The 14,115-nt window shown below is 43.8% G+C and overlaps 1 protein-coding gene across 1 annotated transcript in view; it reads left to right on the top strand.

Annotated features, from left to right (window-relative positions):
• LOC147662065 (uromodulin-like) overlaps positions 1-14,115 on the top strand; it is a 595,050-nt gene that overhangs the window by 72,567 nt on the left and 508,368 nt on the right. Inside the window, exon 2 of the mRNA XM_086951137.1 lies at positions 13,919-14,095. Within this exon, the coding sequence (XP_086807263.1) occupies positions 13,919-14,095 (177 nt within the window). The remainder of the gene's footprint in view (positions 1-13,918; positions 14,096-14,115) is intronic.

The following is a 14,115-nucleotide window of genomic DNA, read 5'->3' as shown; positions in this document are numbered from 1 at the left end:
CAAATACCATGTATCATTGAAAATAGCGGTTTGTAACAATGAATGAGAGTAAGAATCATTTAGAAATCGGAAATAAAGGGAAGGGAAAAATAAGGAACACGCTATTTTAGCTTAACAGAATTTCACAACTTCACTAAAGGCGGGTAAAGAAAGGGAACATACTAATCAAAGTAGACTTTCGAAATTCACTAACGGTTCAGAGAAATGAAACTTATGCAATTTGATTTATCCAAATGTACTTATTCTCTATAGGGAGGGTAAGAATGGAACATACTATATGTGCAAACGATTCTGCATTTTACTAAAGGTAGGTAGAAAATGGAACATGCTAATAGACAATAATGTATAAGGATCTCAAAAATAGGGAGAGAAAAGGGGAAAAAGGACGAATGCAATTATGCTTTATTCAAGACAATAGGAAAAAGATTAGATAACAGACACCCACATAGATTATATTTACCTAGGACAGATCGAAGACTAACCCTGGCCACGGGTCAGTTGGAAAAGGCGGGAAAGGACCCTCAAGGACTTAGGTTGCCAGTAGGCGAGCAGGTACAGCTCGTGGACAGTCAGGACAGGATAACCCTAGGATTTGGATCAAGACCGGGTTCATCAAAGGGTACGTCCAACACCTGCAGCTTCGGTTGCAACGCCTGCGCTACTACCTCTCTGCAAGGAATCTGCCAATAACCCCGATTGGGTTTTCGATTCTCCCAGCAAAGTGCTTCGCCAGCACTTACGGTTTCCCAAACCCCGACTGAGTCTGTGGAAATTACGGACAGAGTGCTCCCCAGCTCTCTGTATCAATCACCTATAGAGTTTGTTGGGTCAGTGACAGGTCAGCTATTGGGACAAGTCGGACAATTTCTCTAGCTAAACCTAGGCTAGTTATACTGTTTTTCGGGTCAGTGTACCACCCACCAATGTTGCAAGTGAAAGGTTCCCTAAATTCTGATTGGCCAAAGGAGGAGGTTAAGTCATCACATCACCTAAAATGTAGACTTTCTCAGGCTTAATAATCATTTTCCAACCCACCCCTTAATTTCTAGCTTCCCATGACATACGAATTACAGTGAACAATAGAGTATACATAAGTAATTACAATTGTATCAAAATTAGGTACAAGTCAGCTTCGTCTTGCTGGGTAACAGGTCGGTTCCCAGGAGCATCTTGGCTTTGGCTGCCAGCTGGCTGGGTTCCACTGCTGCATGGCTTTCTTTTCCCCCATCACGTGACTGGGACCATATGAGCTTCAAATATGGAGTAGTAAGCGTCTCCCAGGCCCAAAGAATATGGTACATGAAAAGTAAGCGAAAACAATTTTGAAATACAGGAAAAAATGAATACACTGTATACCATGATTGGCTATACTACACCCCTTACTTTATAATAACTATAGCATTAGGAGTTAAGCAGAACAGACAGCTTTGCAAATACGGCAATGCAAGCACGGAGCATGTGAGAAAACAAAGCGGCTATCTTAAGTGCACTGCGCATGAGCAACAAATTCCCACCAGAACTGCGAGTGCGTCACATCACATGGGTATGACCGACGCATGCGCAGATTAAATTCCCGCAAAGCAGCGACCATTTTAAAGGCAAGCGTATTACGTTTTAGAAAACACATAGGCAAGCGTCACTGGGACACCCCGTGTAGTGTAAAATGTGCAATATTAGTAATCACAGACAGGTTTAATTAGTCTATTAACGTTATTCAAGGTTCTTGATACAAGCAAGTCGCTTATCGTGCGAATACTTGCTCCATCACTTCCACCAGCAGTGCTGTCCACATGAGCTTCTTCCTCTAGCAATGCTCTTGGGGTTCGCTTCCACCAGTAGTGCCCTTCATTTGAGCTTACGTGAGCAGTGTGTTGTAAATTCTTACTTGGTTCAATATGACTACTTGGTGTCTGTAGTCCTTTCTTAGTGTTGCTATCTTCTAACCTAGTAGTGTTCTATCTGGTGTGTGGGATTGCAGCCTTGGCAGTTGGTCTGGTCAGCTGTGAGGTGAATCTATCTACAACATTTTGGTGACATCTGAAGCTGACCAGACCAGACCAGAGGAGCAGACCGGAGGCAAGACCAAGGACAACAGCGCAGCATGAGCAAGACCTCACTAAGAAGAACCCACCTAACTGCGACTAGAAACAAGAAGGAGAGTGACTGAAAACCTTCATAAATCAAGAAAGCATGATGAAATCAGACGCTAACTACAAAGGAAAATCAATATAACAAGCCGCAAATAACCCTATGAAATGAGTTATAATATGAGAAAGCAACTGTAAGTAACAGAGAAATTTTAAAAAGTGATTGTGCCACTGCAGCAATTATTTAAAAATTATTCTGACATCTCAAAGGAAATCTCCTATAAGAAAAGAAACTAGTAAACAGGAATACTAGCAAAAGTTAACCAGAGTAACGCGAGAAGAATTGGGAAATATAAACTAAAAATTATCAAGTATCTTGTCCACCGCTTCTAGCGTGATAAGTGTATGTTTGGACATATTATAAAGCAAGCGCTTTTTCTTGAACTTTATCATATAAACTTAAGCTAATCTATGTTTGGAACAGCATATGGCAGTAACCAATATGTGATGTGATGTGACATAACATTTCTATAGCGCACTATCACTCCAAGGAGCATCTTGGCACTTTGGCTCACCCAGATGAGATGGTGACCCGCAACTGTGCTGTCCAAAAAAAAGGTGAAGAAATCATACTAATGCATTTCACACTGTATCCGAGAGACAGTATATACAGGTCTTAAGAGATTTCCTAAACCATTTTTCTGATGTAATCTGACGCAGGTGAGGGGAAGTTTATTCCACGCCCTAGAGCCAATCACTGCCAGGGATTTGCCTCCCTTGGTGGTAAGCCTAAATTTAGGAACCGTGAGCAGGTTAGCTGTGGCAGACCTAAGATTTCGAGAAGGATGGTAATGGGTAAAGATTTTCCGGAGGTATGTCTGGCCCTGAGTGTGAAAGGCCCTAAAAGTAATAATTAGGACCTTAAATAAGATGCATTTATGGATGGGGAGCCAATGAAGGGCATCTAGTGCAGCAGAGGCCGAAGACTTCCTGGGCCATCTAAGCACCAGGCGGGCGGCAGCGTGCTGGACCATCTGTGGCCTGTGAAGGGCCGCTTTATTCTAACCTCCATATAAGCCATTACATTAGTCCAGTCTTGATGTAATTAATGCCACCACCACCGTGCGCCTGGCTGCCAGGGGAAGCAGATCGAAAAATTTCCTCAGGCCCTTTATGATGTTGAAGCAGGTGCCTGCTACCGCCACCGCTTGTTGTTCGAACGTTAGGGTGTCATCAAACTTGATCCCTAAATTCAGTGCCGCCCTACTTGTGCTCGGAGGGGCCTCCGCACCCTCTGGCCACCATTTCTGAGGAGAGAATAAATTATGAGCTCCAAATGGCAAAATTTCCGTTTTACCAGAGTAGCACTTCAGGTGAACGTTGCTGATAGACAGTTTTTAAGATTTTGTTCTGCATTCGCCATGTCCTTGTCTAGGACTAGGATCAGCTGTGTGTCATCAGCATATGCAATAGTGCTGATGTTAAAGGACGAGTTTAGATTTATCAGGGGGAGCATATAAAGATTGAAAAGCGTTGGGCTCAAACTTGAGCCCTGTGGTACCCCTGTCGTCAGTACCTTTTCACCCGAGCAAAAATGCCCTAAGGTAGTTACTTAACGCCTGTGCGTCAGGAAGTTCTTGAGCCATTCCAATACGGTTCCTGCTATACCAGCTGTTGTCAAACGATCTAAAAGGATAGCATGGGACACCGTATCGAAGGCTGCGGATAAATCTAAAAGGATCAGGACAGCCTTCTTGCCCTGATCCATGGCAGCTCGTAACGTTTCAGTAGTAAACAAAAGAGCAGACTCAGTGGAATGTTGGGCTCTAAAACCCGCTTGGTTGGTATGTAGTATATTGTTTCCTTCCAAGAATGCAGTAAGCTGCCTATTTACAAATGTTTCTGCCAGTTTGCAGATCACCGGGAGGAGTGAAATGGGGTGCAAATTGGAGACGGTCGTGGGATCTTGTGATTGCTTCTTCTGAAGTGGTTTTACAGCTGCGAGTTTCCATTGTGATGGAATCTCCGCGGAGAGGAGTGATGAATTGATAATGGTGTTTATGACGGGATTTGCCACATTTATCATGGCTTTCAACAAGACCGGGGGGCACAGATCAAAAGGAGATCCTGACTTAATTTGGGATATGGCTTGACAGGTTTCCTCCAGACTAATCTGGGTAAAGGTCCTCATACTAGCCATATTTATGTCAGCCATGGTAGTTTCATCCAGTTCTGATGGCTCAAAGGGAAGAAAATATTTAGTAAGGTCCTGTACTTTATGCTCAAAATAATTGGCTATAGAGTCGCATAGAATCTGGGATGGCGGAATTTCCTGTGTCAGAATTTTGGGATTCCTGAAGATGTTAACAATTATAAAGATTTCCTTCTGCTTGTTTTTTGTGGCTTCGATGGCAGCTGTATAAAAATCGGCCTTCGCGCGTTTGATAAGAGCATAATAGTGCCTCCTAGCCATCTTATATGCGTCATGTTCCCAGCTGTCATAATTACGACGCCATCTGCGTTCGAATGTTCTTACTTCACCTAGTGTATCTTTTAAGGTCCTGGTGAACCAGGGCGCAGATTTCCTCTTACGGCAGGGTCTGGCATCTGAGCCTAAGGGACTCATCCGATTCCTTATTTCACTGATCCATTCCTCGAAACGCTGATTATCTGTTATTGTGTTCCCCATCAAGGTAGGTTTACTCTCCTTGACCCATCTCAGAAAGTCAGGGTGCTCTATAATTTTATTCCAGCAAGTCTTATTCATTCCACTGCGTGGCTGAGGCAAGAAGTGAGACCTATCGTAAAGACAGTTTGTGATTGGCGTGAAAAATGTCTTTATTAATTGGTAAAGCAGTCGAGTGAGGGAACTCACCATCGGTAAATGCAGGCGTGTCCTTTACTCTGTCACCAGTCGCCTCAACTGTTGATAAAATATGATGGAGTCCATGCAGGCCCCTGGTAACCGTTGGTTCACGTTGTCTGCCTGCATCTGTTTCTGTTTGCCCATTGCGTGGGAGCTTCTTGTGTCTAAGTTTCGATCCATTCTCCTCAGCGGCATTGGGCATTTTGATGACGTATTTGAATTGCCAGACATCCTAGAGGAGGATCGGCGTGATTGACAGGTCATCACGCATGACTGGGAGCCATTTTGAAGCTCAGTGTTTCTTTCGTGATGCATTTTTACTGACGTATGGATAACAACAGACTGTGTGTGTGATTCTCTCTACGGTACCAGGAATCATCTTTAACCTGCAATAAATGCAATGGAGAAAGACGAAGTTGGCCATGAATTCTTGGTGTGAAAGTGATTTCCAAAAATGAGTCTGGTGCGCTAAATAGGGTGAAGTTTAAGGGCTAGTCATTGCTCTTTCTCAACTCATGCAGAGTGTAAAGGTAGGCAAGTCTTCCATCGTGTAATAATTTTGGACAGTCACTATTATTTTCTGCATCTGAAAGGTTTCAATATATTGGAAAGTATTCTCTGTGCACTCGTACGTTTGTTTAATGTCAGTTACTGTATAAAACCTTGGACAACAGGCCTTGTGGACGTTAAATTAATTTATGTGTGGCTTATTTTTTTGTAAATGAATAATTTGATTGTCTCAATATGGATTTGTTTGGCAAAAAAAAGGTTTTGGAGCAAGGTGAGAAGGGGCAATTTAAGAACTGTTACAGCAAATATTTTAATGGTGATGTGATATAGCACATATATGGTAAAGTTACACATGAAGCGCGGAAAGACGAGCTAAAAGACAAGTGAGGCAGAAGAAAATCAGACTTAATTCGAGAAGAAGAGATGTCTCTGTGCAAAAGTATTGAAAGACTGTAGATTCCAAGAGATGATTTGCTAATTGGAAAATTGAAATCCAAGGACTGTCAGAACTAGTGGGGGACAAAAGTAAGATCCCAGAATCGTTACTGGGAGAGGACGAAGAATGTCCTAGGACCAGAAGGGGACAAAGATCCCAGAATTGTTACCGAGAGAGGACGAAGAGTGTCCCAGGACCGGAAGGGGACAAAGATCCCAGAATCGTTACCGGGAGAGGACAAAGAATGTCCCAGGACTGGAAGGGGACAAAGATCCCAGAATCGTTCCCAGGAGAGGACGAAGAATGTCCCAGGACTGGAAGGGGACAAAGATCCTAGAATCTAACCGGGAGAGGACAAAGGATGTCCCAGGACCGGAGGAAGACAAAAGTCTCACTATTAGTACCTGGAGTGGACAAGGGGAGTCCCAGGACCGGCAGAACTCACGACAGAGATTTGTGACGGACAAGAATTCCAGTACCACAACAGAAAGTTGTGACAAGGTGGTTCTTTGAACCGGAATAAATGTTCTGCGTTTAGAACCAGAATTTTAGCCCACAGTACTGAGACAGTTTGTCCACAAGAGAAATAAAATTTAAAGGAAATTCAGAGGCCCTAATAACAACCAGAGGCTCACAACCCGAGGAAAAGATCCAGAACCTAGACACCTGGTCCAGAACTAGGTTTTCGACTGTAAGAAAACTGGTTCCAAATTTTCCTTTGGGAACATTCTTCCAGAACTGTTCTATCTTCAAAATTAGCGAATATCCGCGACAGACAATTACTGATTGGAGAAAGTGAACTCTCTATTTCCATTTTTGATGGCCACAATGATGGGTTGTAGAGAGTGAACTGGCTCTTCATTTTTTTTGTCAATCGAAGGGGAGAAGGTGGTCATTATGATCTTCATCATCATTCCCATCTTGATCCTGATTCTCTTCCTTCGTGTTCTGGAAGTTCATGAGGTCCCTGACCTCCTAAGTGTTATATGTTTCCTTCTTCGTGTTTTCCATGCTTTAACTCTTCCTATGTGTTTGAGTCTTTCATTTGTGTTTTGTTAGTAAGGGGAGAAGATGTGTTGTAAATTATTACTTGGTTCAATATGGCTACTTGGTGTCTGTAGTCCTTTCTTAGTGTTTCTATCTTCTAACCTAGTAGTGTTCTAGCTGGTGTGTGGGATTCCAGCCTTGGCAGTTGGTCTGGTCAGCTGTGAGGTTTACTGCTCTGCTGTCTTATCTTATCTTGTCTTAACTTAATAAACCTATCTTAATGACTGAAGACATGTCCTGCTGCCTACCTAATCTATCTACAACACCGTGCCCTCACAATGAGCTTCCTGCAGCAGTGCCTTCAATTTGAGCTTCCTCCTACAGTGACCTTGGGTTTCGATTCCACCAGCAGTGTCCACAATTTAAGATCCCCAGAGAAGTGCCCATAGGTTTATCTTCATCCAGATGTAACATCCATGTGAGCTTCCAAGAGCAGTGCCCTCAATTTCAGCTTCTTCCAGGTGCATCCTCATTGTGAGATACTTCTAGCAGTGCTGTAGTAGGCTACCTCCAGTAATTCCTTCAGTGTGAAACTCTTCCAGCAATGCTCCGAGTGCAAGTGTGTTCAGTATGAGCTTACTCTACCAATACTGCCTTTGTAAGCTTTACCCAACAGTGTTCTCAATGTGAGCGTCCTACTGTAGTGCACTCAACATAAACTGACTGTAGCCATACCCTCAATCTTATCGTACTCCAGGATGCTCCTGGAGTGAGTTTTGAACCAGTACTAACGATAATGTGAAGATGTTACACTTGTGTCCTCCTTCATAGCTTCCACCAGGAGTCACCAATGTTCTCACTGTGCACTTTCCAACAGTACTTTGAGTCAGTTTTCTGTAATATTTCTCTAGGGGTGAGGTTTTTACCAGCTCACCTACTGTGAGCTTTCCCCATCACTGCCTCCGTTTTATAGTCCTCTGTATGTTGCTCTAAGTGCGAGCTTAATTTAGCTGTGCTCTCAAAGGAGCTTCCTTCATTATTGCTCCGAGTAATGCATCCACCAGTGATGCTATAAATGTGACCTCCATAAAGAACAATTGTTAAAATTGTTATTATCAATATTATTGTTTTAGTAGGTGGAGGAAGAGGAGGAATGGGATTCGTATCATGATGGGCTTAACTAAGCTCTGGGAAACACCTACCAGCCATTGTCTCTTTAAGAAAATAGTATAGAAAACAGTAAACACTTTATCATGGGTCGAGGATAAAACATCCTTATTAAAAAGGTCACATGGCTGGATGACTTTGAATACCTATTCCACTCCTTCTGCTCAAAAATATCTAGCCTTGGGATATGCTAGATCTACCAAAATCCAATTTCTAAAGTATCGACCAGGTCTGTTACCCTGCACAAAGCACTTCCCACATTGGCTGAAGGCCCAAACAAACTTCGCCTGCCGTTTATGTGGCAAAGGAGCTACTTTGGACTTTGTAAGGAACTGAAGGATGACAGGAACCAACTTTTAAAACCATTTCTCAACCAAACTAAAGAGGTATTCGGACACGAAGACAAGCTGTGCTGACCTGCTTTTCACCAGGGGACACACAACTGAACAGCTGCCTGGTAACATTTTTGAGGCAGGTGGGAAAGAGTACGCTATAACTATGGGACTGTCCTTCAGGAAGTGTATTGCCCATTATAAACTGCAACTGAAATGAATGTGCAGCTGTTTTAACCAAACTTCTTTCAATTTTTACCTAAAACTTATTTTATAATTACATTTCTTTTAATTGACATGTTTTGTAGCAACGGTTTAAAGTAACTATGCTAATAAAAAATAAACTTGATTGGCTGAAGTGTAAATGCTAAAAAATATACTTGAGTCAAGCCATCTTGTCTTCATGACTTTATACAAGTGGTCTACAAACGTATTTATGGCAAGGCGCATTGAATATATAAAAAAGTATGTATCCTCACTCCAATCTACCCCTTTCCTCTCTTTACATTGTCCTCATTCTCTGTGACTTATCTTCCTGTATTTCTGATTTGCCTTCTCTCTACTTCTCCTCTCTTTCCTCTCACCTCCCATATCTTCCTTTTAACGCTCTTGCCATCACCTTTCCCACCATGCTCCTCTACACTCTTCACCCTTCTTCCACTGCTCTACCTGCCTTTTCCATTTGGAGGTGTGCAGTGTAGTAGGCATGGCTCTTTGCAGGTGTCCGGAACAGCTTTGCTCAGCACTACCAGCATGTGGGCATTATCCATTCTAAGAGAATGGGGGATGTGAGGGGCAGGGACAAGAACTTCACCTCCAAACAGTCTCAGGATGCAGCAGTGGCCTGTAGCAGGTATGAGTCGTGGGGTGGTTGATTGCAGGAACTCACTAGTAGACAACCGGCAGTGTTGGTGGGTTCCAATAGTCAGACTGCTTTGGGGAACTGGACTTTTCAGTAGAGGCAGACCATAGTCCATCTGTGGCCCGAGCAGGGAATGGGTGCATCTGTAACAGTGAAATAATTAGTCCACCACAATAGGCTTTCTCTTAGGAGGGGTTGCAAGGGATCTCAACAGGCACAACTATGGAAGTGTGGGACTTCCTTCTAAGTGTATTGGCTCATCACCGGGCTTGCCTCCCACGAGATAATGTAAAGAGCCTATGGTAAATGTTAAAGTACAACTCCGAAGTTGAAGGCAGCGCGAGCCTCCAACCATTGCCAGTGCGCACCAAGTGAGCGAAACCAGCCCCACACGAGGTGAAACAAAAGTAAAAGGTCCTACCAGACACCTTGACCGTTAACCGCTGTAGAGTAAGGGATTGACGACCCTTGTAATGCTTTCTGCGATGGTACCTGACATCCAGAGCATGACCACCCCGAGGAAAGCCCCAAGCTTCGGTCACACGTGATTCTAAGAGACCGCCTTGCCTTCTTCTTTGTGCTCCTCAACGTGGAAACGCCTGCGCCCTTGTCTGCCCACAAGCCTTGTGAAATAGATGTCCTTGTCCTCCCCTATCTGCACCTTCTTGACGAGTTGACCCCCACAGCTTGGAGTTCGACGTGGGTGAAGCCAATCCTGAATCCTCACCAAATGTGGTAAATGTTAAAGTACCACTTCAAAGTCGTTCTTCCTTGAATAAAGTATATTTATTTAGATACAAGCTTCACCCACAGCATGGCGCATGTCTCTCTTCAGGAAGTCCACCTGCAACTCTCTTTGCACATCAAACCCCCCACCAGCGTACATTCCATGCACGGGCCAACATAGTAGAACATTAACCTTGTTGAACAATAGCATTCCAAAGAACCATATTCATACTATGACAAATACACTACAGAGCCCCAGTGACCATACATAGTTGCTGTACTGCTTACCGGCAACCACCGCCTTAAAGGCTGTGTATTAATATAGCCTTATATCCCGCTGTAGCAGGTTATACCGGCCATTAAAGGTCCACTCCTACATTAAATGCCTGGGCCGAAGATGAGGACTTTTAATAAGGGAGGGGGGCCATTCATGGCCGCCATAGTCCTATGGCTATAAGGCTATTAGAACATTCCACCCACCTAAGGCAGAATGTTCTAAATAGTAAAAAAAAAGGCCTCACAGAGCCTGAGGAATTTGAAATCCCTTGGGGCTCTGTGAGGCCTTTGTTCACAGTAGCAGCTGTTAAAGACAAACTTTGGAATTTTAGAGCTCTGGGCTTCTATCAGCCATTAGAAGCCCGGAGCACTCATTTGTCTTCAATGGAGCTTCCAACATTCCAATGTTCTAGCAAAGGGTGGAAGTCTGAGCCCTCCTTCCGAGTATTTGAACTTGAGATACTCGGACCAGAGCCTTTGTGAGTCCTGTGGCTCCTCACATTGGACCTCGCAGACCTTCATGCCCACCTTGCTAGCTGCTTAATACCCCTATAAACACCTCTACTGTATCCTATCACTCGGCCCTACATGCCTCATCCAGCCCTAAGACCCTCACTGTTAACCCTTACATAGCCTCAGAGTATATCTGCTAGCCTTCAGGCCCTAACTTTGACTCTCAGTCCCTTTTGTTGTCTTCATAAACGTCTGACCGTGACTCCCGGGATGTTCCCAGCCCCCAGGCCCCTGTATTCATTGCGCTGTCCGCCATTTCACTAATATACTGATCCTACAGCACCACCTTTGCTTCTAGCTCATTCTGCAGTGTAAGCTCTGTCCAGGATAATTTTGTACAACCCATTCCAGCAAGCTTTATACTTACAGTCGATATATTAGCTGCAATGCATGTAATCAACAGAGCATCGGCTGAAATCCTAATACTGACTTTCAGTGGATTTGTGTAGTTGTTACAGAGATCCCCCTGTAACCTGCATTTCATGACTTCCGATCCTATGAAGTAGTTCCATAGGTTATGTGCGTGCTGCAGACGTTTGCACTTGGATTGCTTGGTATATGTTTGAACATTAGCAGGGCTTATTAAAATGATATTCTTCAGGTGTTGATAAAACATAGGCCAGTTAGGGATTAGTAATCTTAATAAATGACAAAAATGATTCAGTTTGTATTGTGGTCTTTATAAAGACTACTGGGGAGATTTACAAAAAAGTCGCGCGACACAATGTAGGTCCCCATCGAGGCTGTGCTGAGCTGCGTTGCACAACAGGGAGGAAGCAGGAGAGAGCCATGTCTTCAAAGATATGGCTATCTCCTCCCCTTTCCCTTGCGCCGGCGCTGATTACAGCTGTTGTGTGCCATGCACACACCTTAGCGCTGCAGCGCTCGGGTGTGTGCATGAGTCCAGCATAGATTTTGTACAGAAAGGGTACCCTTCCTGAACAAAATACTATGCTAGGCATAATGCAAAGCGTTTCCCACTTTGTATGTGTGCTGCACAGTGCAGCATGCATGCAAAGTCGGAAAAGGATGGAGAAATGAAAGCATTTCTCCTCCCTTGCGCCTAGTTGAAAAGGGTGCAGGTTTCTCACGCTAAACCCAATCTACTGTTTTTAGTATATTGGGTTTAGCCTGAGAAACCTTCAGGTGGTTGATTGGGAACGCCTATGCACCACCCTTAGTATGCCCCCATGGCGTAAAGTAACGCGAAGCAGTGCAATGTGATGCTTCACATTACTTTTACGTTATTTCAAGTGCTAAATTACAAAAAAAAGATTTTGCGTAGTTTTGCGTCACTTTTGTGAAGCAAACATGGTGCAAAAACTTAGTAAATCTCCCACAAAATAGCTCTGAAAATTGCACTGACACTAATAAGGCTCCAAAGAAATTTAATAATTCAACAATTGCATCATTCCTGCTTCCAGAACTGAAAGAACTGACAATTCATATGAGTAATGTTATCGAATGTGTGGTGGGATGATCATGTTGCAGATCTACCAATTTTGTGAAGAGATGCCCCACCTGCTTGCGCCCAAGAAGCTGCCACTCCTCTCGCTGACTGCCCCGGGATATAATTAGGAATTACCTACACCACTGATTTGAATGCCTGAGTTCTTGCCTGGTGAACCCATCTACTTATTGTTTGGTTTCAGCCCTTGCTCCATTTATTTGCTGGCTCATGAGACACAAAAAGCGAAGTTCCTATCTCCTCAGTTCTGCTGAGATCGGGAGCAATGGCTCTTCTACCGTTCAATGGAGTAGGAATGCCAATTTTTTCTGAAAGAAGAACCGGTAATACCACTTCCTGTGATAAGTGGAAGGAAGAATGGATCTTTAGAACAAATTTAGCATTTAAGTGGAGGACTACCTTTTCTGGGAAGAATCTTAATTAAGGGAATGATGGCTGCCAACACGCCCAACCGCTTCACTGAGGTAAATGCCACCAGAAGATCTGATTTAAATGATACCCAGGCTATAGAGTATGGGGCACATATACAAGCCCCCTGCGCCACTTTTGCGTTATTTTAACATGGGAAAAGTGACGTAAAAGTGGCACAAGGGTCTTGTAAATCTGCCCCTATGTTTCTAGATGTGCAAAAGATTCTGAGGCTTATTTACAAGCTCCTTGCGCCACTTTTGCATCATTTTTACCAGGGGAAAAGTCATGCAATAGTGGCGCAAGGAGCTTGTAACTAAGACCGTCTGACTGTAGGCCCCTCAAAACTATCAATAGTACCCAAGAAAGAGCTAGATTTGAATTAACTGGCTTTTTGAGTCTGAAACCCTTTAAAAGTCTTGAAACCAAAAAGGAGATTTTTGAGAAATTCCCCTGGATATTTTATACTTTTATGGCTGACCACTGACAGGAAATAGTTGATGGAGATACCCTTGTAAAACCCATCTCTCTGGAATAAGAAAACCTGGAATGGATCATTAGATAAAGGATTGCATTCTTTAGATGAACACCATTCATGACATGAGCACCCCAGTGTTTCTTGTATGATTTCATGGTTGATGGTTTGGGTAATGTATGAATGTCAAGAGCTGCTGACCTCGAGCATCATAACTGCTCCTCACCTGCCCTCTCACATCCAAGCCTGAGGTGCTTTATTTAAAGGGCTGAGAACATGAGAGAGGGGAGCGGAAGGAAAGATGGACACATTTAACAGTCCATAGAAAGAGGGATTAGCGCGGGTAAATGCTTCTGTGGAGCGTGGACAAAATGAAACATTTGGTTACTTTTTCATAGTCTGATCTGCAATTTAAGAGAGTAGCTAATTGATTTAGAAAAAACATGGTCCTATAACAAATCGACTGCTGAGAGATTGAGGAGGGGCTGTTACTTTGTGACCCGGGGTTTGACATTCACTCCGGATGCCCTTCTTTTCCAGTAGTTGTTTGATTGTACCTTTGTCGGTATCCCAGTGCTGCATACTGTGCTATTGTTGTGTTGTTGTTTCTATAATGGACATCGGATCTCTCTCACTCTTGGATGCACCTTGGGGCTGATGTTGCACGTTTGCCACATTAAAAAAAAAGATAAACCCGTAGGTGAGGAATGTACGCTGTAATGTGTTATTTGTCAGGTTTGGCGCAGTATAATTGTATTTGCAACCCACTTAACTGTCCCCTTTTCCTTCTTCCCTCTTCTTGCAGCCGGAAGCAGCTCAGCGCCCTCGTGCGCAGCCGCCGGTTGTAATGGGGCCTGTACTGATGGAGTCGGGTGTTACTGTGGTAATGGTACCTCCTGCCTTCCGTCTGCGTGTGATCCAGCAACAACCACGTGCTGCCCCGTGGGACTCTTCTGGCACTCGACCGACTCCTGCTGCTCGGGTGAGTCTCGCTGCGTGTCT

This window comes from Lissotriton vulgaris, unplaced genomic scaffold (genome assembly GCF_964263255.1).
Source record: "Lissotriton vulgaris unplaced genomic scaffold, aLisVul1.2 SCAFFOLD_927, whole genome shotgun sequence".
Taxonomy (NCBI): domain Eukaryota; kingdom Metazoa; phylum Chordata; class Amphibia; order Caudata; family Salamandridae; genus Lissotriton; species Lissotriton vulgaris.
The sequence above is the reverse complement of the archived record's forward strand: the minus strand, read 5'-3'. Positions and strand labels throughout refer to the sequence as shown.